We start from the raw sequence: 22,925 nt of genomic DNA on the forward strand, positions 1-22,925 counted from the left end.
GGCCACACCTGGGGGCTGTGTCTCAAGACACCACCCTCCCCTCTGCTCAAGGGACTTCCAGCAGAAGGGAGGGGCAGGGGCAAAGGTGTGGTGTCTGCTTCCTCCTGTCCCCACCCAGGGACTGTGGGCTTTTAAGCTGAGTGAAGAGGAGCTAACTCAGGGAGAGTTCCTCCAAGAGATGGTTTTCAAAAGAGGAGAGAGCAGGAACCAAACTCTTCACCCCCACCCACATCTTGGCATCCTTGGGAGGAACCTCTGAGCTAGATCAGTGGCCTAGGTTTTTGAGAATTTTTGAAGAAAGTGCTCTATAAATGTAAAAATCCTCCAGCCACTAATGCATTTCTCAAGCACTCTTTCTGCCCTGCTGCACAGCCCTCAGAGTGTTCTTTAGAGGAGAGCTAGGGGTGTGGCAAGGGGAAATCAAACAATGGGGGAAGTTCTAACCCTGTTTGAGCAGTAACTCTAGGTGAACTTGAGCCACACATTCTGCCTCTCTGAGCCTCTTTCTCCCTCAGTGGGACGCGGGGCTTCCCAAGGACCCTTCCAACTCCAAGAACTGGTTAACACCAAGGCAGCAGGGAAGGTGGGGAGAGGGCACTGAGGAAACTGGCCACCTTCTCTTGTCACCGGGATCTAAAGATAGCCATGGAGCTCAATCTGCCTCTCCCCCTTCTCTGGGTAGGGGTCACTTTCTTTCCCTTTGGCTCACCTCAGCCTACTGCTCTGGGAAACATGACCCCTGCTGCAAAAATAAAGTGGGCAGCATGGATGCCCGGCCCGGTTAACTTAGTACAGGGGCCTCCTGGGGGAAGGACCGGGTAAGCCTTCAAACCTGGAGGGAGGGGAGAGGCTTAGTCTTTTGGGCCACAGACCTCTTTAAGTTCAAAGGTGCTGTCTACCCAGTGCCTAGCACTCTGCTGAGCAATTTTACATGCAACAATATCTTATTCCCTTGCACAGCCAGGCCCACTTCTGATGCTGCAAGGCCTGGGGCAAGGGCACAAATGGAAATTAAGTATATGGCTAAATATAAGCTATAAATCAGGATAACAAAGTGTTAAGATTGATCTTTTATCCTCTGCCATTGAGGACTTTTTCTTCACGATGAACTGGAAGACCAGGTCCAAAATGGAATTTCCAGACCATTCCCTGGTCCATTCTCTTATCTGGTCCTGCAGCGACAGGGGCTCTTGTGCATGCCTGGGGTGCATGTCGAACCCCAGCCATTCCCCATCATCTGCAAACAGCTACCCCTGGCTACTTCCTGGGCCTCTTTGTGGTCAGCCCTTGAGAGGCCAACTCAGGGTCCCAGTTACCCAGAGTGCAGCCAAGAAGGGGGGAGATGCATGCCCACTCCTTGGTCTTATGCACGCATTCTCCAGTGAGAATGGGCATGGCCAGTAGGAGGGCCAGTGTGAGGCCCTCTAAAAGCGAGAGCCCAGGGCTGGGGCCCCTGTTGCCCAGGTCTAAGGGCAATATTGCTCTTAAAAATCCTACGAGGTAAACATTATTCTTCTCACCATCTTGCAGATGAAGAGCAGAGGCTTTTCCAGAAAATTGCGTAACTTGCACAAAGTCACAGTTATAAATGGCCAGAGCCGCTATACCACTATAACCACGATACTGAGAGAAGGTAGCCATCCTCTCTCCAGAAAAAACAAATAGACACTCAGCATTTTGCATACAACCTCAAGGTGTCTACGATTGCTCTGAAGCCCACCCAGGGACCCCAGGTGAAGAAGGTGGGCGGTGAGGGTGCATTGGTGTGCCCGCAGCCGGGGCCAGGCCGTGACAGGGGTTGACTTTCCTGGTTGGAGCCAGTCTCCAGGACAGCAAGGAGACCTGTGGTGGAGGGAGGGGCTTGGATGGGTGGGAAGCGGTGCTGAGGGGGATATATCAAGGTCATTTACAGAATCACTACTCCAAGTAGTACCGCACATGTTTAACTCAGGACTGTTTGGGAAAAAGCTTTCGGCTCGGGCTAGCTCACAGTCTCACTTCCGCCCTCTGACCTGGTGTGACCCTGGGCTCCTCCACCCCTACCCCAAAAGGGAGGCCGAGGGAGTCCGCGGAATCATCGCGGACGCGGGGCACCAGGAAACACTTAGAGGAGGGTGAAAGGGCAGAAGTCCAAGGGCGGGTGACCTAGGTGGGAAAAATGAAAAGTAGGGGTGAAGTGGGGCGCAGGCCACAAACCAGACGCGGATTGGAAGCGTCATGGGGGAAGTTGGGGGGCTGTGGGCAGGGGCAGTTTGCAATTGGAGGCTCAGTTCCCCAAGGCCTAAAGCAACCCGAGGAGGGGATAAGCCGCGGGGCGACGGCAGCAGGCGCGGGTCCCGAGGCTGCAGGCGGTCAGGTCGCGCGGCCACGGTGAGGCGCGGCCGCAGTGGGCCAGCCCGCACACGCCCACCCGTTGCGGCAGCGTCCGCTGCGGACGTGCGAGCGGTCCCTTGGCGGTCCCTCGAGAGAGAGACGCTACCCTTCCCGTGCTCCTCAAGCAGAACAAAACAGGCTTCCGAGGACCGCAAAGCTCCACCTCTACTCCCCCTAAACTATCCCAGTTGGCAGCTCCGCGCAGGGGATGATGCGGGCGGCTGCGGGCCCGCCCTGCAGTGCCGTGCCGCAGCAGCCCAGCCCGGCGGGAGAGGGACTGAGGGGTCGGGCCTGGTCCCGGGGCTCCGGGACCACGAGGCAGGGCGCGCCGGGGAGGGTGCGCAGCGAGCGGGGGCGCCCTCGGCTCCGCGGCGGCCACCGCCCCTCCTGCGGCTGGAGCGCTTCCAGAGCAGAGGCGCAGCCTCGCTCGCTCGGGCGTCCTCCCGCTCCCGCTCCGGCTCCTCCTCCTCCTTCCCCCGCCGCGGCGCCCGGCTCCAGGCGGCGGGCGAGCGCGCCTCCCCCTCCAGCCCTCCCCCTCCTCTCGCTCTCCCAGCTAACTTTCCCGAGCCCCGACCGGCGGCGCAAAGCTCCCGGGCAGCTTCCGGGCCGACTGCCGACCGCGGGTGCAGAGTGCGGCTGTGCCCAGTATCCCATCCCCGCGCCCCCAGCGCGCTCCGGAGAGAACGGGACGATGCCCGGGGCTGGGGACCGAGGAAAAGCCCTGGCGAGATGGCTGGGCGCTGGGCTTTTGGGTAAGGCAGCCCCAACTTGGTCTGTTCTCTCGCCTCCCCCCACCCCTCCAGGAGGGGGACACTCAAGAAGGGGGGGTGCCTTGGACAGGGTGGGCTTTGGAGTGCGGCACAAAATAAGCACGGCGGCCACCGGCTTCCCGCCGGACGCCTGGCTCCGAGGCTGTGCTCCTTGGGGACCGTGCGCGTCCCCTCACCCCATCACCCCGCCAGCCTCCAGATTAGTTTTTGGCTTCAGCTCTAGGCTCTTGGCGCTGGATCTTGGGGCTGCAGCGCGGGTCTCCAGAGTTCAGATGTGCTAGGGGAGGGGGTCGTGCCTTGGACTTAGGGGGTGCCAGCTGGGTTGCACGTGTGACTGTTGGCATGCTGGTCTCCACCCCAGCCCAGAGCTGTGTGCTTGTTTCTCATACAGCAGGCATGTACCAATGGGGGTCGGGGGGCTCCCCTTCCTCCTGGGCCCGGTTTCTGCTTTGCTCCTCTGCCCTCCGCCTCCTCCAGGGCCCACTGTCTTCCCCCAAGCTCCACGCTAAAGGCTGGAAGGGGTTGGAGGGGCTTAGGGGATCATTCAAAAGCCACCTTTTAAGAGGGGCCCTTTCTCTCTTCCTATAAAAGATTCCATAGGGAGGACCTGTTTGACCTGCTCCCTGCTCTTCCTTTTTGGGGTAAATATGGAGACTGAGGAGACATGTCCAGAGGACACAGAGGGAACGGAGTATTATTAATATCTATTAATATGCACATGATAGTTTTGAGTGTCAAACTCCAAGAGATTAGGGAATGGTATTTATTAGTCCAGCATGTAATCTCCTCATAAATCACAGCCGGACTTTAGTGTAAGCAGACTCTGTCTCTGGCAACTGCATCTCTTCCTGTTTATATTTGTTGGATTTGGCTTTTAGCAGCTCCCCCCATTGGGCTAGGCACATAGTGTAAATTATTTGGGCTGGAAACAGGGAGACAGGAACCTACAAGGGAGGTTGCTGCTCTTTCTGCAAATGTAAACTGTATGCAGACCTGTCATGCTGGTGCCTGGTGCTGAAGGGGGATAGGGCATTTCTTTCACTCAAAACCCACTGGTTTGTTTGCATCTCTGTGGCCAGCTGGAAGGCACTGGTGTTTTCTCCTGTACCTTTCAGACAGGTGTCATGCTGGTTTCACGGTGACCCTAATGAAGTGGGCCTCATGAGGCCTGCGGCTGCTCTTCATTGAGTGGGCACAGTGCCACTCCACACTACCCCTCATGCCATCTCAGGTCAAAGCAGGTCCACACTGTGACCATGGCAAAGGTAAGGGGTCATTGAAGAACTCAACCTCATGAGTACCCCACCTTGCACCCCTGGTTTCTCTTCCTCCTGCTGCCCGGTGGGTGGTGGGATGCCAGTCCCTGGTCTGTTAGAATATTCATATTAATAGAACCGGGCTTCTGTGGGCAACCAGGAGGGCCCTGGAAACAGTGTGCATGCGTGTGTGTGGGAGGGGGATTGTGGGCAGAGTCTTGGTATTTTTTTTAGGTGTAAGCCCCCCTTTTCCAAAGACTGTTCAGTGGGTAGACCAGGTAGGGTCAGGGGCCCATTGAAGCAGGTTTGGATAAATCTCTCGGCTACACTTTTTGGAACCCAGGGGAGAGCAGAGTGCCTTGTAGGTAGAAGATCTGCAGACCCCAGAACTGCCCTACCTGCTCTGCCCCCTGCCCCTCTGGTCTGCAGAGGGACCAGAGCCCTCTATTGGACCTTGCCCAGGTAGCCACTGACTGAGCCCTCACAGGGGCATTGGTCTGAGCTTGGGATATAGATGACATCCTTGCTCTCAGTCCGGTGGGGGGAGACATGGAGATGACTGGACAGTCAGCTGGAGTTGTTCCCTGGGAACATCGGAGCTGGCAGGGACTTTGGAAACCAGAGCTCAGAGCTCTTCTAAGGGTGAGGAAGCTGTGGTCCTGAGAGGGAGGGTGACTTGCCCAAGGGTACATGGCCTTGTGGGATGGTCAAGTGGGACAGAATCAAGGTCTCCTGGGCTCTGTCACACCATACTGCCTCCCAGTTAACTGAAGTCTGGTGAGGGAGAAGGTCAGTAGGGATTGTGCTTAGGGCACAAGGATGAGTGAATCTCTGGGGCACGGGCATGGAAGGATAAAGGCGTGGGGGCCAGAACTGCTGTTCTCACAGCCGTGGAGACTGAGTATAGAGCAATGAGCTCCCAGGAGCCCTCTTCGCCCCCTCTCCCCATGTCAAACTCAGTCTTACAGACTGAGACTAAAGTGATTGATGATAACCCAATAAGATACCCTTTCCTTAAACTGAGAAGCAGTTTCGAAGGCTATATCATTGCTGTTGAGGTTTATGAGGTTTATGTGGGTTCCAGTCTCTTCCTAAGCATGTAATGTAATATAGCTGTCCTGCCCACCCCTTTCTTGTTCCCTCATTTGCTTAATTGCTGTGATCTGTGTTTAATTATCACTTGTGAGAGTGCTCTGTTGCACAACCCTCTTTCCTTTGGTGTGTATTTATTAAAGACTTGTTTAATGAGGATGCAATTAGGGAGAGGGTGCTCAGTCCTACTCAGAGGAAGGCAAAAGGAAGGGTAAGCAAGGAGCTCATGGAGAAGAGGGGAGGACAGGGAGAAGTAGGGAGAGATTGTGGGTTTGAATCTGCAAGTGATGGTTAGTTCTCTCTCTGAACCTTCAGGGGCACCCAGGAGAGAAGGCTGCTGTCCCAGAGTCCTTATGACTGGCCACCTTTTGGTGGGATCATCATGATAGGGAGACTCTGGGCACAGCTGACCACCTTGCCCTGTTGCTGGTCCTCGAGGGGGTCTAGCGATCCTTGCATAAACCAGGGGTGGGCTGTGCCAACACAACCCACTGTGGCCTGTAAGAGGAAGGACAGGCACACTGCTTGGACTTATTTGCAAAGCTTGTTTCATTGAGCATCCAGTGCTGTCTCAGGGGCATGCTTCTATCCCTGCAAAGCTCCTGGGGGTGGGCAGGAAGCAGGCAGGTTGCCTAGGGAGAGAAAGCTGAAATCTTTCTTTGTCTCTGGGCTTAGGGGCCTTGCCTGGCCCAGCCCTGCCTCCCACAGCCCCCAGGGCCTCCACCCTGGGAGGAGTCCTGTCCCACTGGCCTTGGCCCACTTTCTGCCTCCCAGCTCTAACTTTGAGTCTCTTTGATTCTCCCAGGCCAGAGTGTATCAGCCTCCCTATTTATTTAATTATTTATTTATTTATTTATTTTGAGATAGAGTCTCATTCTGTTGCCCAGGCTAGAATGCTGTGGCGTCAGCCTAACTCACAGGAACCTCAAACTCCTGGGCTCAAGCAATCCTCTTGCCTCAGCCTCCCGAGTAGCTGGGACCATAGGTGAGTGCCACCATGCCCAGCTAATTTTTTCTATTTTTAGTAGAGATGGGATCTCACTCTTGCTCAGGTTGGTCTCGAACTCCTGACCTCAAGCGATCGATCCTCCTACCTCAGCCTCCCAGAGTGCTAGGATTACAGGCGTGAGCCACCGCGCCCAGCCTGGCCTCCCTGTTAAAGTCAGCCATGTTCCCACTTGCCATGCCAGGTGAGACCTCAGAGCTAAACTTAGAGTGGGTGCCAGCCTGCCCCTCTCCGCCCCCATCCCTGGAGTGGCTGTGACTGATCCCGGGACATGGGAAAAGGTGGCAGAATGTTTCCTGCTTTGGCATTTGCCTTGGAATATGTGGTGGCTGCCACTGGAGTCCTGCTGGTGTGAATATTTAATAATATCATTTGCATGTGTTGAATACTTTTTCACTTCGACAAAACTTGGGATCCCGAGTCCATCCTCAGAGAAAACCCCAGATGAGGATGCGGGAGTGGTGAGGACTTCAGAGAATGGCAAAGAAAATGGCTGCTCTGAGAGTAGCTAAATGGCTAGGGCCTTTCAGTGAGGAAAGGCAAGTCTTTGGGGTTTAGGGTTGAATTCCACAGGATCATGACTAGGGGGACTTGCTCATCCATCTCACAACACCAGGAAGAGGACCCCCACTCCCAAGCACACACATGCACACTCTGACATTCTAAAGAGTTAAGTTTAAGACAAAGCAAACTTAACTCAGTGGCTCATGCCTGTAATCCCAGCACTTTGGGAGGCTGAGGTGGGAGGATTGCTTGAGGCCAGGAGTTCGCGAATAGCCCAGGCAACATGGTGAGACAAGGCTTCTACAAAAAATAAAAAAATTAGCTGGACACAGGCCTGTGGTCCAAGCTACTTGGGAAGCTGAGGTAGGAGGGTCATCTGAGCCCAGGAGTTAGAGGTTGCTGCGAGCTATGGTCATGCCACTGCACTCCAGCCTGGGTGACAGAGGGAGACCCTGTCTCAAAAATAAATAAATAAGTAAAAGTCTCTCTTTACTCCAGGGAAATAGCCACATGGAAATAATCTAAGATGTGGTACAGGGTGAAAGATAAATCAATGTGTGGATGGCCTGGAGACATTCTTGGCTGACACTGCTCATTAACGGAAGCTAGGGCTGCCTTGGTTTCCTGTGATGAGGGATAGTCTTGTCCCCTGCCCCTCTTTCAAACACCATCCTCCTCTGCCCACTCACTGAAGGCCCTCTTGTGTTTTACAGTCTTACGTTTTGGTTTCACACCAAGCTTGGGAGGGAGGAGAGACAGCCACCTCTGCCATGGCTTAGGGATGTACGCCCTGGCTGTGGCACCTCTGACTTTCTCAAGGTCAGCTGGCAGAGTGGGGTCCTGCTGACCAGCCCTCTCCTGGCTTGGCATCCTGCTTGAAGCAGCCTGGTGGGGGGGACCTCTAGTGGATCAACACCCGCCCCCTGCTCTCCCCTAGCACGACCTCTAAGGTGAGGCTGGGAGAGGCTGGGTGTGGGAGGCAGGCCCCTGGGCTTTCTTGTTCAGGAGCCTCCCACGCATAGCTGGCAGGACTGCACGACACCCTGCTGGGAGGGCTGTGCACTGGAGAAGCCCTGGCTTGGCACCCGCTCTGATAACTTAACCTTGAGCAGGGCGCTGGACTCTGTGGAAACCATTTGTGCCATTTCTGTTCCCTCCAGGCTACTCGGGAAATGGCAGTGCTTCACTGGGAGAGTCCTGAGTGTATTAAAGTTAAGTCATCCCTATAGGTGCACACAAATCAGGCAGAAATGTGTACTGTGTCATGAGCCAGACCTTAAAGAAATAGGGTTCTCTTCTCTGCTGGACCCTTCTTTTGCTTTTTTGCTTCTGTCTATTTAAAGCAATCAAAAAGATTTCCCTTTTGATGCGCATCTTTTGTGCTCTTGAATATCTCATTCTGGCTGGGGTTGGAGAGGGGAAATTGGCCACCGGCTGGAGTTCCCCCATCTCCCCATTGCCTCCAAGACCCTGGTTTCTGGACCTGAGTGCGATGAACACTGGAGTGGGAGCTGCCACGCTCCTTGGAGCCCTGAGGGAGGCCAGTGGCTGTCAGGAAGCTGCCTTGTCTGGGAGCTTCCCTGTCTGCCACTCTGCACCCTGATCCTTAGTTTGTGGGGACTACGGTGGGTGGGAAGCAGGGCTCTAGTGCTGGCCCCAGGCTGGAGGGTGGGATATTGTGTCTGGCTCCTGTCCCTAGACCTCTGGGGTAGGTGGGCATGGGGGATGGCAGAGGTAAAAGGAAAACCAGGAGCTCTAAGGAGGGCGAAACCCTGACAGCATTGTTCTCTTGGAGAGGCAAGTCACAGAGTGGGAAAAAGCAGACAAATGTCTGAAAGCTGTTAATTCCACTCACTGGGTGTATGACCTTGAGTCAGGTAATCTCTTTGAGCCTGTTTCTTCGTTTGTTTATTGGGAATAGAAATAGTAACTACCTTATAAGATTATTCTGAGGGTTAAATGAGACTGTATATAAAATGCCTGTCCTGTCTTATAGTAAATGCTCAGTCCCAGATTCCATTTAAAACTGTGTGGCCCTGGGCAGATCAACTTAACCTCTCTGAGCCCCAATTTCATCATTGGTAAAACAGCAAACATCATACCTACCTTCCAGCATTCTAATAAAAGAGTTAATAGGTATAAATCCTCTAGCACAGTGGTTCTCAAAGTGTGATCTTCGCCCACAGCCCATAGTATTCCCTGGGAACTTTTTAGAGATGTCAGTTCTCAGGCTCCACTCTAGACCTACTGAATCAGAAACTCCAGGGGCTGGGTGGGGCTGGGTGGGGCTTGCTGGAGTGGCCCTCCAGGGGTTCTGATGCTCTCTCAAGTTTGAAAACCACAGCTCTAGAACAATTCCTACATAGGAGTTGGCCAAAAAATGAAGGCTAATTGAAATAACTTCTCAGTATTAATTGGAGCCCACGTGAGGAAAGTTGGCTCTCCTGTTGGCCTTAGACAAGTTACCTAACCTCTCTAGGCATCTCTAATATGGAGCTACAAGAGTATGTCACGCACAGGATAGACGTGAGGATGAAACGTGCCCGGCACATAGTAAATGCTCAATACATATTAGCTATTACTACCATTATCAACAGTGGTAGGATCATGATCGGGTTACAGGACCACGTGGTGTGAATTTTGGGCTGGGGGCCTGAGCACTCCACTTTGCTGTCAGAAGATAAGGGGACGTGAAAGAAGCTGAGGGAGCAGGGCTGCCAGCTCTCCTTGGAGTTCCTTTTCTGTCATTTAAAAAGCACTGCTCAGATGCAGCATGCACCATTATTATGTTGTGTGGGCAAAACAAGAAAAGTCTGTGATGCAGCATGAGGGAATTAAGTTAGACAACAGAGGGTCTTCCTGAGAGTGCGGATGGGAGAAGGTGCCTTTTCCCTAGGGGCAAGGAGAGGTAGGCATCCAATTGTGGACTTCCTTCCAACAACCTCGAGGCTAGTGGGGTTTCCTTGAGGAATCTGCAGGAAGGGGGAAGGACCAGGCCCTCTTACAAGGACTCTGGAGGTTGGGTCCAAGGCGGTCCAAGGCGGTGAGTGGAAACCCCTAGCCCAAGTGGAGGGCACCGCATAGATGTACTGAGGAGAAGGTGGGGACACGTGGGAAGGAAGCCTCAGGGGTGCTCCGGGACGACTGGGGGATGAGGGGGGTAGGGGGCTGCGTAGTGTGGTGGGGAGGCCGCTACTGGGGTTCAGGAGGGGACGGGGTGTCCGGCGCCCTCCGCACCCACCCCGCACGCGTGTACCGGGGTTCGCCCGGAACCGCCTCCGCGTTGTCTCGGCCGTGTCACTCCTCTCCCGCCCTGGCTTTGCTCGCTGCGCCCCCGCTGCTGCCCAGCTCCGCGCCGCGCCCCCCGCCCCCCACCGTGTTCCTTCGCTTCTCGGGGTCCCGTTCGGTGGCCGGAGGGCGCCGGACTCGGGTGGCCAAGCAAGGTCCAGCCCGAACGTGTCCCTGTGCCTCTCCGCCCCTCGGGGTCGCCTGGGAGCCTCCGGGGCTCGGTGACGCGATGCCGCTGGACAGTGGCCCGGGACTGCGGCTGTCGCTTTTCTTTCTCTTCACCTTACGGGACCCAGCTCTTCCCCACCTCCCCCGCAAAACCCGAAAGCATCACGAGGCGGCGCGCACAGTCCTCGGGGACATTCCCTTGCAGAGAAGGGAGCCCGCCCTGCACTTCCCGGGCGACGCAGAGGGAGCACTTCAGGGGCTGCGTCCCCAGGTGAGGGGGTGGACGGGGGCGCAGGTGCCAGGCAGAGTGGCCAGGGCCTCGTTTTCTGGGGTTGGGGTGACCCCTGGTGGTCATCCAGAGTGCCACAGGGCTAGTCACCGGCCCAGAATTCAGTCCTGCCCAGTGAAGGCGAGAAATGGAGAGTTACCGCGGTCGGTCGCTCAAGATGTGTCAACTGGAGTAAAGAGAACTGTCCCCCTGCCTGGCCAAGCCACTCCCACCCTGCCCAGTGTCCCTTTCCAGAGCTCCAGACGAGGGGGTTCAGTGGGGTTTTATTTAGGGAGGTTGTGCTCCTTGAACAGGTCTCCTGATCCCGATGTCCCTGTCGCTGGAGGTGTCTGTGGGAAAGGCCACCGTCATCTACGCTGTCAACGGCACAGAGATCCTACTGCCCTGCACTTTCTCCAGCTGCATTGGCTTCGAGGACCTCCGATTCTGGTGGACCTACAACAACAGTGACAGTCCTGTAAGTGGTGGGGGCAGGGACGGGCCCCACCCGTCCCTTCTCTTTCCCCTCACCCATGCCTCCCATTCTAGGCTCAGGTCCTGTCTGGACTGAGAGCCACCGTGATGGTCCCCACGACCCACCCGCTTTTTGTCACCCATTCTCCCAGTATTCTTTTCAGAGCCTGTCTGGAAGGATCTAAGTGGGAGAGATGTTTAGATCATCTTGCCAGAATTTGGGGCCTGTTGGAATTCTTAGCTAGAGTCCTCTGTCTGGTCTTAAGAAATACCTGGAATTTGGATTGCTTGTGTAAAAACGAATAACTTAACAAACAGGAGAGAGAAAGCCCTTTGGAAGGCTTGGAGAGAGGGAATGAGAAGAGTCCAAGTGAGGGAAGGGCTGAGAGCCTGGCCTAGGGAGGAAAGGCGAGAGCAAGGGGGGAGAAGGCAGGTCTGCAGAAGCACCTGCAGGGCTGTGGGGTGGGGATGGGTGGGGACAGATCAACCAACAGGTACTTACTGAGTACTCACCTGCAGTCTAGTAGGGGACCTGGCCTGAGACTATCATAGGGAAGCCGCCAGAGACCAACTCTGGATATAATTAAATGCTGACCTCAGAGGGTGCTGATGAACAGAGCTGTGAGATTGATCCAGGACTTGATGGAGGGCCAGGGTTCAGATGGGCAGGGGACATGGTGTCAGCAAAGGCTGAGTGGGAAGTGACAGAGGGAAATGAGTGTGGTATTTGTAGGAGTCATTATGTAAAATGCTTTTATGAAAAGAGCAGTAAAAGCGGTGCCACATTCCAGAGAGACCTTAATAAAAGGAAATGGGTTTAGTCCGAAACAAGCAAAGTTCAGGCCAGACAGGCAGAGCTATTGCCACTGGGAGAGGAAACCAACGGGGAGGAAGCAGGCTCTGACTGCAGGCTCTTCCTGGACCTGGACGGAAGAGGCACCCAAGGAGTGGGCTGGCGTGATGTCATGACCCTTTATGTCCCTGCTTCTTTCTTGGCCTCCCCTCTCCCCTGCCCCCCAGATCATAGAAGGGACTGTGAAGAATGAGAAGTCTGACCCCAAGGTGACGTTGAAAGAGAATGATCGCATCACTCTGGAGGGCACCACCAAGGAGAAGAAGAACAACATTTCCATCCTGCTGAGGGACCTGCAGTTCAGCGATGGCGGCAGATACACCTGCCACGTGAAGAACCCCAAGGAGAATAATCTCGAGCACAACGCCACCATCATCCTCCAAGTCGTGGATGAACGTATGCAGTAGGGGCTGGGACAAGGGCGGTGGAGTGGGAAGAACTTGGGGGGGGGCACCCAACTCTGTTACAGTGAAGTGACAAAAGGGGCCACATTGGTGTTTTCTTTTGCTTTACACTTTCAAGGGTTACTGGAGTTATAGCTAAAAGCTAGAGAATTTGGCTTGAACACTTACTCTGCTAGTGAATAGCTTGTGAAATACACTTAGCCTCTCTAAGCCTTATTTTGCTCATCTGTGAAATGGGAACACAGCTGCATTCTCCTAGGGTGGTTGTGAGGGTTGGAGAAGCTACCTGGGAGTGCTCTGTGGCTGGTAAAGTTCTCCCTGTACATTCTGGTTATTATTACTAGCGTGTATTCTGCTAGCGAAAGTTGACTGAATGTTGGGTATTGGACTAAAAAGTGCTGTGAAAGATACATAGTATTCCTCCTTGACGAATTTACAGTTCGGGGCAGACAGAAGACAGATAAGTAACCGAGACAGAGCATGACCCATATGCCAGGAGAGGCACAGACAGAGGTGGAGTAGGACACGGCCCCTCCCCCTCCGGGGCTTGGATCTCAGTTGGGGATTCAGGTCTGACAGAGATGGACCAATCAGACGGTGAGGGTCCATATGATAAGGAGCCAGGTGGCCCCATGATCCCCACACTGTGAGTGGTTGGAGAAGCAGGAGGTGACAGCCAGGGCTGGAGCAGCGAGGGAAGGGCCTGCAAGACTAGGGAAGCACAGAAGCAGAAAAAACGGAACAGCAAACTGCTCTCCCAGGCGACATGGGTTGTCTTCCTGGAGACGGAAATGCCATGAGTTCAATTTTGGGTGTGCCAAGGGCAGAGCCAGAGGCCAGCCAGGCAACTTTTCTGAGCCTGGAGTCACCTGAGTCAGGTCTGCCTACGTTGTTACCTCTTCCTCTCCGTCTGAGCTCCTATCACCCCACTTCGTTCTCAGCCTTTTCAGGGGGAAGACAAGGGAAGGAGACCAACATTTATGACACATTTCTGGGTGGCAGGCACCCAGTTAGGTGCCCTTGCTGACCTTAGTTCCTTTGTGTCTCACAAAGCCCCTTCAAGGTGGCTCTTCTTTCCATTTTTACAGGTTTATTCATTCATTCATTATTCAGTAGATATTTACTGAGCACCTACTATGTGGCAAACATTGTTCTAGGTGCCAAGGGCACAATGTGGGAACAAGTTAGACAAATTCTTGTCCTTACAGAGATTATATTCCTCCCCTTCTAGTCGAGGAGGATACAGAATAAGAAAATAAAGAAGAAAATGATGTTGTATAAGAGAACATGGTCAGCGTTGTGGAGAGAAAATAAATCAGGGAAGAAAGATGGGATGCCAGCAGGGTGGCTGGGGAATGCCTCGCTGGAAAAGGTGACAGAGTTGGGGTGGTAGAAGGAGGCAAGAGAGGAAGCTGTGAGGATGGCTATGGGAAGGTAGTCCAGAGGGAACAGCAAGTGCAAAGGCCCTGAGGCAGATGCTTGAAGAACGACAAGGAGCCAGTGTGGCTGGAGCAGGATGCGCTGAGTTAGGCTGAGCCAGTGTGGGGCCCTGTGAGCGTGAGTGAGAGGGAGGCCCCCAGGGACTCTGAGCAGAGGCATTAAGGCCTGAACAGGCTCCCTCCAGCTGGTGTGCCAAGAACAGAGGATGGAATGAGGAGACCAGTTAGGACGCTTTTGCAAACATCCAGTCAAGAGGTGGCTTGGGCCAGGGTGATGATGAGTGGTCAGATTTTGGAATTTTTTGGAAGTTAGGGCTATTAGGATTCTCAGGTAGATTGGATATGGGGTTTGAGAACAAGAGAGGAGTCAAGGATGACTCTGAGGATCTTGGTTATAGCAATTGGAAGGATAAAGTTGTTGCCAACAGAAATGAGGCAGATTGTGAGTGGAAGAGGTTTGGGAAGAAATCAGAGAATTCAATTTTCAGATGAGGAAACTAAGGTTAGAAGGCTTCAAAGACCTGCCCAACGTTGCCAGCTAGTTAGTGACAGTTAAATCCTTTAGTCAAAATCCAGACTATGTGACTCCAAAGTCTTACCACCATCTAAGAGATATCATAGGGAGGTTCTTAATTTTTTCCTACATGGGCAAAGGAGGCCTAGAAACAGGCAATGTAATTCTCACGTGGCAATTTGGGGGCCAAGTTATAAAATAACCTGGGTGCTGTAGGCTCTAATTGTGATTTATTCCAGAACTTGTGTGGGGGGGAGTGGAGAGGAAGGGGAATATTTGTTGTGACTTGGCCTCATGGATGCCATATTCTGCTTCTCCTGCCACTCGCTGGAGGCCGGGGGAGGGCTGGGGGCCTAGGGGTGGATGCATCCCAGATGCCAGCCGGTGGAGGCTGCACAACCCGGGCACTGCCATGGTCCTCGGCTCCAGGTGACTCCTGCTCCCTTGTCCCTGCCCTTCCACTCCTACCCTGGCCGTGCAGTGGAAGAAGTGGACAACACGGTGACACTCATCATCCTGGCTGTCGTGGGCGGGGTCATCGGGCTCCTCATCCTCATCATGCTCCTCAAGAAGCTTATCACCTTCATCCTCAAGAAGACTCAGGAGAAGAAGTGAGTTGACCTGTGGCCGTGCCTGTCCTCCCGCCAGCTCACCCCCCAACCCTTCACCTCCCCACCATCCTTCCGCCATCCATCTTCTCCTCGTGCCACCCTCTCTTCCTAATCCTGCCCCTCTCTGCTCTATCCCTGCAGCCGCCTCCCCATCGCCCAGCCCCTGTCCTCATCTCCTTCCCTCTTCTCCACCCTCCTGCTGTGAAGGGAGGGTGGAGAAGAGGGAAAGAGATGAGGACTTATTTATTGAATAAGTTCAATTCATCGAGTACGTAAACCCAAACCACTTGCTCTTCCTCATCCAGCTATCTTTCTTCCCATCCCATCGGCATCTCTCTTTCCACGCAACCTAAAGCTCTGCCAAAGGATTTAGGAAGCCTTTTTTTTTTTTTTTTAAACCAGAGAAAATATAAGATTCCATGTACAGAGACTCTAAAATGGGAAGACCCTTCTAGGGAGATGGGAGTGAAATTCTCTTACTGTGAAATTCTAAAAATTCAGATGGGGAAGTTAAAAAAAAAGTCTAAAAAGGCTGATGTGGCCTCCCAGGAAGCCCTGGGAGAAATTTGGGTATAAAATAGGCACCTATTAGTGGAAAGGGAGGGAAGATGAAGGCGGTACAAAGGGTGCAACCCCCAGGCCCAGAAGTTCCAGAACAGTGTCAGGCAGGCTCCGAGCAGCAGGTAGCAAATCTGACAGAACTAGAGCAGGGAAAAGGATTTGAAAGTTGTCTTCTGAGCAAGACAGGTGAGATGAGGTGGCCTGCCATGGGAACAGAGAGGGTGACAGTAGCAACGAGATGCAAAAGAGGAGGGAGCTCTGCTCTGCTCCTGTTCGCTGAAACATTTTGTGTTGTTGAGAAGAGGGAATTGGGCTGGAAAGGGCAGAAATCATACAGGTAAGAGGGGAAGGAAGCTGACTGCAGGGAGGGGACGTTAAGGGAGCTGTGTTGGGGCTGGGGAGCAGGGGACTGTCCCTACGCTGGCTGAGATGAATCACTCAGGGGTTGTCTTCCAGCTTTGCCTCTGGAGGCTGTGAGGGTTTTGGTGATCTCAAGAGGGACTAGAAGCACGGAGCTTCGCCAGGCTCTGGTTTTAATAATCAGTCTCACCATCAATGACTGGGGAGCAAAACTGGAGAACAAATTTCTCAATACGTGGTTCAAAAGCACTTAGAAAAGACAGCAGTGATCCTTCAGAGCCACCGTCAGTTCATCAAAAACAAGACATGCTAAGCTGCACGTGGTGGTGCGCACCTATAGTCCCAGCTACTCAAGAAGCTGAGGAAGGAGGAAGTTGAGCCCGGGAGTTAGAGTCCAGCCTGGGCAACATAGTGAGACTTTGCTTCTTAAACAAATAAAATAAAATAAAAAAACATATGCTAAATATATTATTGATAGAGCACTGACAGAATAAGAGATTGCTCCAGATAATGACACTTCCTGTCATTCATTGAATGCCTACATATGTTAGGTACTCCGCCGGGTGTTTTTATACAATACTCATAATTTTTATTTTACAGTTGAGCAAAGTGAGGCTCAGAGTGGTTAAGTGACTTACCCAAGGCCACACAGCTAGTCAGTGACAGAGCTGGGATTTGAACTCTGACCAATTTGGCTTCAAAACTTAAACCATTGTCATCATATTCCACTGACTCATTGGGCATATCTAGCATTCATTCACTTCTCCTTTCATTTAGTGGCTATTTTTGAGGTACCGTGTGCAAGGCACTGTGCCAGATGCTGTAGAAAATTCTGGAAGGAATGAGGTTCTGCCCTTAAGTAAAGAAGACAAGACATGTATAGAAATAAATGTATTACGAGGTAGAGGGGATTGGTGCCAGCAAAGAGGTTTGACAAAATGGTGCTGCATGGATTTGGGACAGGGTGAAACACTGCAGAAGGATTTCTGGCCAAATGGGTGTTTGTGGTAGGCCTTGCAAGATGGAGATAATTTAAGCCCTGGGGAGAGTGAAGGGAAGGGTGTTCTAGACGGAGGAACCACCAAGAGCAAAGGCAGAGTCAGGGGAAGTGGGCACTGTCTGGAGAGCAGGGTCTTTTATGTGTTGAGAGGACAGGAAGGGTGTAGGGGGGAGGGAGGAGAGAAAAAGCCCACAAAGGGGGTTGGTGACAGACCCTTGGGGACCTGGGAGTCCAGGCTGTGACTTTCCTTCTGGCTGCAGGGCCCTGGCATGATCAGAGAGTTTGGCCTTATGGGCAGAGGGACTGGGTGGGGAGAGCCCGAGGGCAGGGGACAGGTCCTGGGGAAGCCCGAGGAGGTCCCCTTGAGTGGCAGGGAAAGCTTGCATCACAGCAGAGACGAGTGGCTTCTCAAGGAGAAGGGAGGTGCTGACAGCATCTCACCATCATTCCGAGTGTCACACGTGGGTGCGGTTCCCTCCGCCTGCAATTTCTCCTCCCTCTTTTCCTGCTCATCTTTCTTGGTCTCAGCTTAAATGGCACTTCTAAAAAGCCTTCCTTAACCCCTAGAAAGAGCCTTCCTAGGTTGGGTCCCTCCTTGGTACACCCCCATCCTGTCATTTACCACACTGGGTTGCAGACACTTGTTTAACGTCACATTCCCTAGGAGAACGCAAGGGTTCTGACAGTGTCTGGTACCCAGTAGCTTTGCAGTAGAGAACTGTGGACCACATGAGAGTACAGCTGGGTGGATAGAAATTGGCTGGGTCGACTGTACCTTAGGTGGGGGAGGTGCTGGTGGGTGGGGAGAGAGAGAGAAAGAGAGAGACAGAGATCCATCTGAATAGAAATCTTTAATGGCATATCAAGGGGCTCTGCCTGTTCATGTTATTATTAACATTTGAACTACACTAGGGCTGACATACTTATCAGATTTCCAGAACCTAGTGACTGTGTTGGAGAACAAAATTTGGGATCTAGGAAGATCTTGACAGGCTAGAGTTATGGACTGCATTCTGCAAGATGAAATTGATGAGGACAAAATATTCAGTCCTTCCCAAAGGCTTCAAATCCAGCTATGCAAGCCCAGGGTGAGTGTAGGATGTAGTTTAGCAATGGCAGCTGTGAAAAAGACCTGGCAGTTTTCATAAACAGAAGGCTCAGAGTGAGGTTGGAGCCCCCTGGGGAGCTCTGTCTGCCCAGCCTGGGCACTGCCGCGGAGGAGGGACACACTTAAATTGGGCACGTCCAGCTCGGGACAGTCGGGGTGTATTGCTCCCAGGAGGTGTCTTGCCATCTAACCATCTCTCCCTCCCAGACCTGCCGTCTGTGATGCCAAACCCACTGCCTGCTCTGACCCTTCCATGGCCTTTGTTCATTTACCTCTGTCACAGAGCTCAGGCAGGGAGGTCTGCGGGGCCCTGGGGGCGGAGCGGTGTATCCTCAGCATGCTCCTTCCTGGCCTGAACCCTTTCTCCTGCGGTGGCACGGCCTGGGAACTGGCCCTGGGGACAGTGCCTGGTACCCCTTGCCTTCTGCCATGTTGAGGCAACTAGGCGATGGCTAAGCCGGATGGAGAACTTTCCACGTGCTAGGCACTGCTCAAGGGCTCATTTCTCCTCCCGGCAACCCTGTGACAAAGCCATCACTACATCTGTCTTACAGATGAGGAAACTGAGGTACAGAGGAGTTAGGTGACATGGCCTCTTGCGGCCTTAGCTCCGGGGAAGGCCGGGAGGGCACAGGGCCGGGCGCAGGGGCCACAGGTCCCGCCACAGCCCAGCCCCTACTCTTGCTGCTCTGCTCACCAGGGTCCCCTCTGTCTCCCTGTCCAGGAAGGAGTGTCTCGTGAGTTCCTCAGGGAACGACAACACAGAGAATGGGCTGCCCGGCTCCAAGGCGGAAGAGAAACCACCCACCAAAGTGTGAGCCCCTGCTTCGGGCCAAGCAGCCGCGGGGAACCTCCCTTTCTGATGAAGCTGACGCTTGAGCCCCGACCGTAGAACTCACGTGCCTGAGACACCTGCTGCTTGGCTCAAACTGTAGTCTTTCTGCGCAGGAGAAGCTGGGGTCCTGCCCAGCCCACCCGCTCCTGTCCAGCTTGCCCACCCCATCCCCAGCCAGAGCTCCCCAGGGACAAGGGATGGCCAGGGGAGGGGGCCTGTGGAAGGTTCAGGAAAAAGTAAGGAGGTGCTGAGGCAGTGTGGAGGGGCTGGTCCCCAACACCTGGATAGATGTGGTCCCCTTCAGTCTCCCCGCCCTGTACCTTGTACAAGCAGGACCTTGGTCAAGAGGGAAGTGGGGGACCTGTGAGGGCTGCCCCAAGAGCTGGGCCCTCTTGGGGTGAAGGAAGAGCTGTGTGTGGCTCCCTTTGGAGGGGACAGTGGGCTGGAGGACTCTGGAAGAGACCTGGGGCAGGGGGCTGCTGGCAGGAAGGCCCCCACCGTTCCCCAAGTGGGGAATTTCCCTTTTCCTCTGCCCCAGGGGGCCCGTCAGCCTTGTCCCAGGCTCCCCAGCCTGCCCCCTGCTCAGAGTTTTTAAGCCCTCCCAACCGGGCTGGCCACCTCAGTCTTGAGGGGTCTCGGCCCACCTAGCCTGCTCATCTGCTTTCTGGCTTATTGAGGGGCTCATGCGGGGGTCCCTGAGCCTTCCTGGAGCGCTGGAGCACTACCTACGCCTTTCCTGTCATTTCTCCTTGGGGAATCGGGCTGCAGAGGTAGCGAGCCAGTGTCCTGGGCCTCTCTGCCTGGGATGCCCACCCCAGCCCCGCCAATGCTGGCAGCCCTCTCCTGGGCATGGCAGGACCATTGCCACTCCTGGGCACTCCCAGCCCAGCTCTCCCCTGCTCTTCCCGTCCTCTGTAACAGCAGGTGGCATCCTCTTGCTTGAGAGGTTGCGCTGTCAAACCTGCCATTGGCTGGCCGCTCCCAAGCCCTCCCTTCCACCCTCTCCCCTGCCCTGGGCCTGCCTTCCCCTCAGGGACCCTCTTCCTTTGGATGAAAGAGCCCTCGGGTTTCCCAGCTGCTTCCTGCTCAGCTGAGCCACCCCCTTCCGCCCTGGGCTTGTGGGGAGCAGGGAGAGGGCGCCCACGGTGTACCTTTGTGTACCTCTGCTTTCCCGGGAACTGGTTTGCACACCCCTGTGTGTGGGGCTAGACTGTGCCTTAGCTCCTGACCCCCAGCTCTTACCCTGCCTGCTCCCCCAGGCCCTCTGTGTGGCACAGCAGCAGTCTGGTGTGGCACTGGCCAGGGTGCCCTGCCCTCCCCTCCCCGAGGTCATGGAGGGGCCATGAGGCTGGAGTCGCGTTGCCGACGGCCCCTTGGCCAGTGACTGAGTCTTGGAGACATCTGCCAGTGCTCCTACAGGGGTCCCAGGCAGGGGGTGTGATGCTGGAATGGGATCTCCTGGTGGGCCCTGGCGAGATTGCCTGTGGGGCGGAGGTGGTGAGGCCGGGGATGGCAGGGGGCGTGGTACAGGGCGCTGCACCATCTGCTCCCGCTCCCTTGCTCCCTTATCAAATTTCTGCCACTCTAGTCTCTGGGCCCCGAGGAGGGACAGGAGGGGAGCAGCTCTCTTTTCCAGAGGGTATTGGGACTGCCTCAGGGCTCTGCCTGTCAAGCAAGCTTCCCCGAGGGAGAGGTGGGGGAGACTGAGGAACAGCAGCACCTGCAGGGGGCCCAAGGCGGTGCCCAGTGTCCCTTAGCCAACCTGATGGGCTCACAGGGTCCCCTCTGACCTGCCTCTGCCCCTCCTGTCCTTCTCCACCCAAGCCCCCCGGGCTGGGCTTCAGACTTTCCTGGCTTTGGGGCAGACACACCAGAGCCGTAGCCGCTCAGAAAACTTCTAGCTGCCTTCATGCAAAACTGCTTTCTTCTCCCTCTCCAACGTCAGCATTTGAAGAGGCAGAGCACCTTGGGACTCATCTTACTGTCTTGAGAGGAAGCCAAGGCTACGGACTGGGGAGAGGAGGGACACCATCCTCCTGCCTCTCCTGGGTCTGCCGCTGACTTCTCGGCGGGTCACGTCGCTTCTCTGGGCTCAGCTCTTTCCATCTAGCAAATGGGTGTCGTAATACTTACCTACCTCACAGGGCTGTTGTGAGGCTCGGCAAGTTTTGTCTAAAAAATATTTTTTGGCTTGGCAAGAGATCTGGGAAGCCGGGTGTTATAACCGGAGGAATTGTTCCAGGTCTGTCCTGTCCTCATCTCTGTTGCATCCCTACAACACACACAGACTCTCTCTCTCTTTCTGTCCCACCCTCTTGGAATTATTTAGTCTTCATAATATTAGAAACCTTGTTTCTGATGCTTAAAGCCTCCTGTCCGTGGCTCTTGTTTGGTGGTATTCCGCAGAGGTGACTGAGACTGCAAGGGAACATTTTTGGTTGCCCCAGTGCCTGGAGGCACTACTGGCATTTAGTGGGTGGGGACTGAGAGTGCTAAACTTAGTCCCCACAACACAGGATGGTCCTGTCCCAATGCCAGCATTACACCCATGGAAAAACACTAGCGTGGATTGTGCTAGGATGTATATGGGCAAAGCCATCTTTCCCAAACAGCCCCTCAGTGCGTGCAAGTCTCCGATGGTGGCCTCCAGGGCTGGTGAGGGTGTTTCCTGGGCTTGTGGGCTAGAGAGAGCCATTTACAAAGTAGATCTTGGGAGACCTGGGTGCATGTAACTGCACTGCTGGTGATGCCAGTGAGACCAAAGACCAGGTTCCGATCTCTCTGTCCTTGACCACAACATGCGCTGTCAGCATTCCAGGTTTGGGGTTTCTCCCCGTGTAGGAATTGGGCAGAAGGCAGCCAGAGTCAACTTGCCATGCTAGAGAGGCCTGGGCAGGCAGCGATGGGGCTCAGACTTTACGTATGTCTGGCTAACAACTTCTGTGGAGTGAGGAGGGCAGGAGCATGCTCCTGAGATGCAGGAGGCAAGGTGTGCTTGTGTGGCGCTTGTGTGGCGAGGACGTGGAGTGTGTGTGTGGAAGTGCACGTGGCGGCGTGACTGTGGAGTGGGTGGGCTGTGCATGCAATGGGTGATGCGTGATTGGGGGGACTCTAGACGTTTCAGGAGCCATCTTTCCTGGCCTCAGCTATACCTGTTGGGGCACCTGGAGACTGAGGAAGGACAAGACACAGAGGGGAAGACCGGCTGTGCTGTTGGATTCCATCACTCCATGACTCCATCTCACTGTTCCAGACAGCTGCCAGCGGAAGGCCGGGGGGAAGGAGAGCCAGGAGGGGGGACTTCTCAGGAAACTCCTGTAGCTTGCTTCACTTTGCTTTGTCCCAGGTTGGAGTCCTGCCCTTCCACCTCCCACCTGACATGCAGTGCTTTCAACTATCTTATGCATGGTTTATTCCTCTGGCTTGGAATGACAACAATACCCATAGTCAATTTTCCTATACAACAATAGATCAGGTGATGCAGCAATGGGCCTTGGGAGGCCTCAGGTGTGCAGGTACCTCTGGGAGGCACAGACATACACACCCCCAGCACTGATTTGTGTTCAAGCACAGAATGGATATGATGAGACTATTTTGCCTCTACAACGTGTTTTGCATTGTAGAATTGTATTTAGCTTTGCCTTGGATGAAATAAAAATTATGTTTAATAATTTGGGGTTTGGGATTTCCATTTTTTGGCTAATTGGGAGTTGGGTTCCAGTTTTATTTCCTGATAGCTGTACTTAGGACAAGTTTCTTTACCTTCTCTGAGCCTCAGTCTGTGTCTAAAACATTCCCTACTTAGGTAGGATAACACATGTAAAATGTCTAAGAATGTCTGGCATATTCATAGGCATTCAGGTTGTTTTCATTCCGATAACCTTCTCTGGAGAAGTTGGAAAGGTGGCCCTTTAATACTGGAGTCACTGCCAGGGCCCCCTGCACTGATGCCCTTGGTCATGACTCTGGTACCATTAAACGCAATAACATCCCCTTCCCCCAGGCTCTAGGCATAGGGCCAGGCTGGAAGTAACTGGAGAT

General features: G+C 54.1%; 1 protein-coding gene across 1 annotated transcript; it reads left to right on the forward strand.

Annotated features, from left to right (window-relative positions):
• The first annotated feature begins 2,934 nt into the window (after positions 1-2,934).
• SCN4B (sodium voltage-gated channel beta subunit 4) lies at positions 2,935-22,551 on the forward strand. Its single transcript, XM_045556914.1, has 5 exons — positions 2,935-3,125; positions 11,040-11,203; positions 12,220-12,448; positions 14,891-15,020; positions 18,774-22,551. Exons 1-5 carry the CDS (start codon positions 3,065-3,067, stop codon positions 18,865-18,867), a joined length of 678 nt encoding a protein of 225 aa, XP_045412870.1. The 5' UTR covers positions 2,935-3,064; the 3' UTR covers positions 18,868-22,551.
• The last annotated feature ends 374 nt before the right edge of the window (positions 22,552-22,925 follow it).

The sequence above is a fragment of the Lemur catta genome, chromosome 7 (genome assembly GCF_020740605.2).
Source record: "Lemur catta isolate mLemCat1 chromosome 7, mLemCat1.pri, whole genome shotgun sequence".
Classification (NCBI taxonomy): domain Eukaryota; kingdom Metazoa; phylum Chordata; class Mammalia; order Primates; family Lemuridae; genus Lemur; species Lemur catta.

Coding starts and splice junctions, on each gene's coding strand:
- SCN4B (XM_045556914.1), top strand. CDS start 3,065: ATGCCCGGGGCTGGGGACCGAGGAAAAGCCCTGGCGAGATGGCTGGGC. Junction 3,126..11,039: donor GCTGGGCGCTGGGCTTTTGG/GTAAGGCAGCCC, acceptor CTCCTTGAACAG/GTCTCCTGATCCCGATGTCC. Junction 11,204..12,219: donor ACAACAACAGTGACAGTCCT/GTAAGTGGTGGG, acceptor CCTGCCCCCCAG/ATCATAGAAGGGACTGTGAA.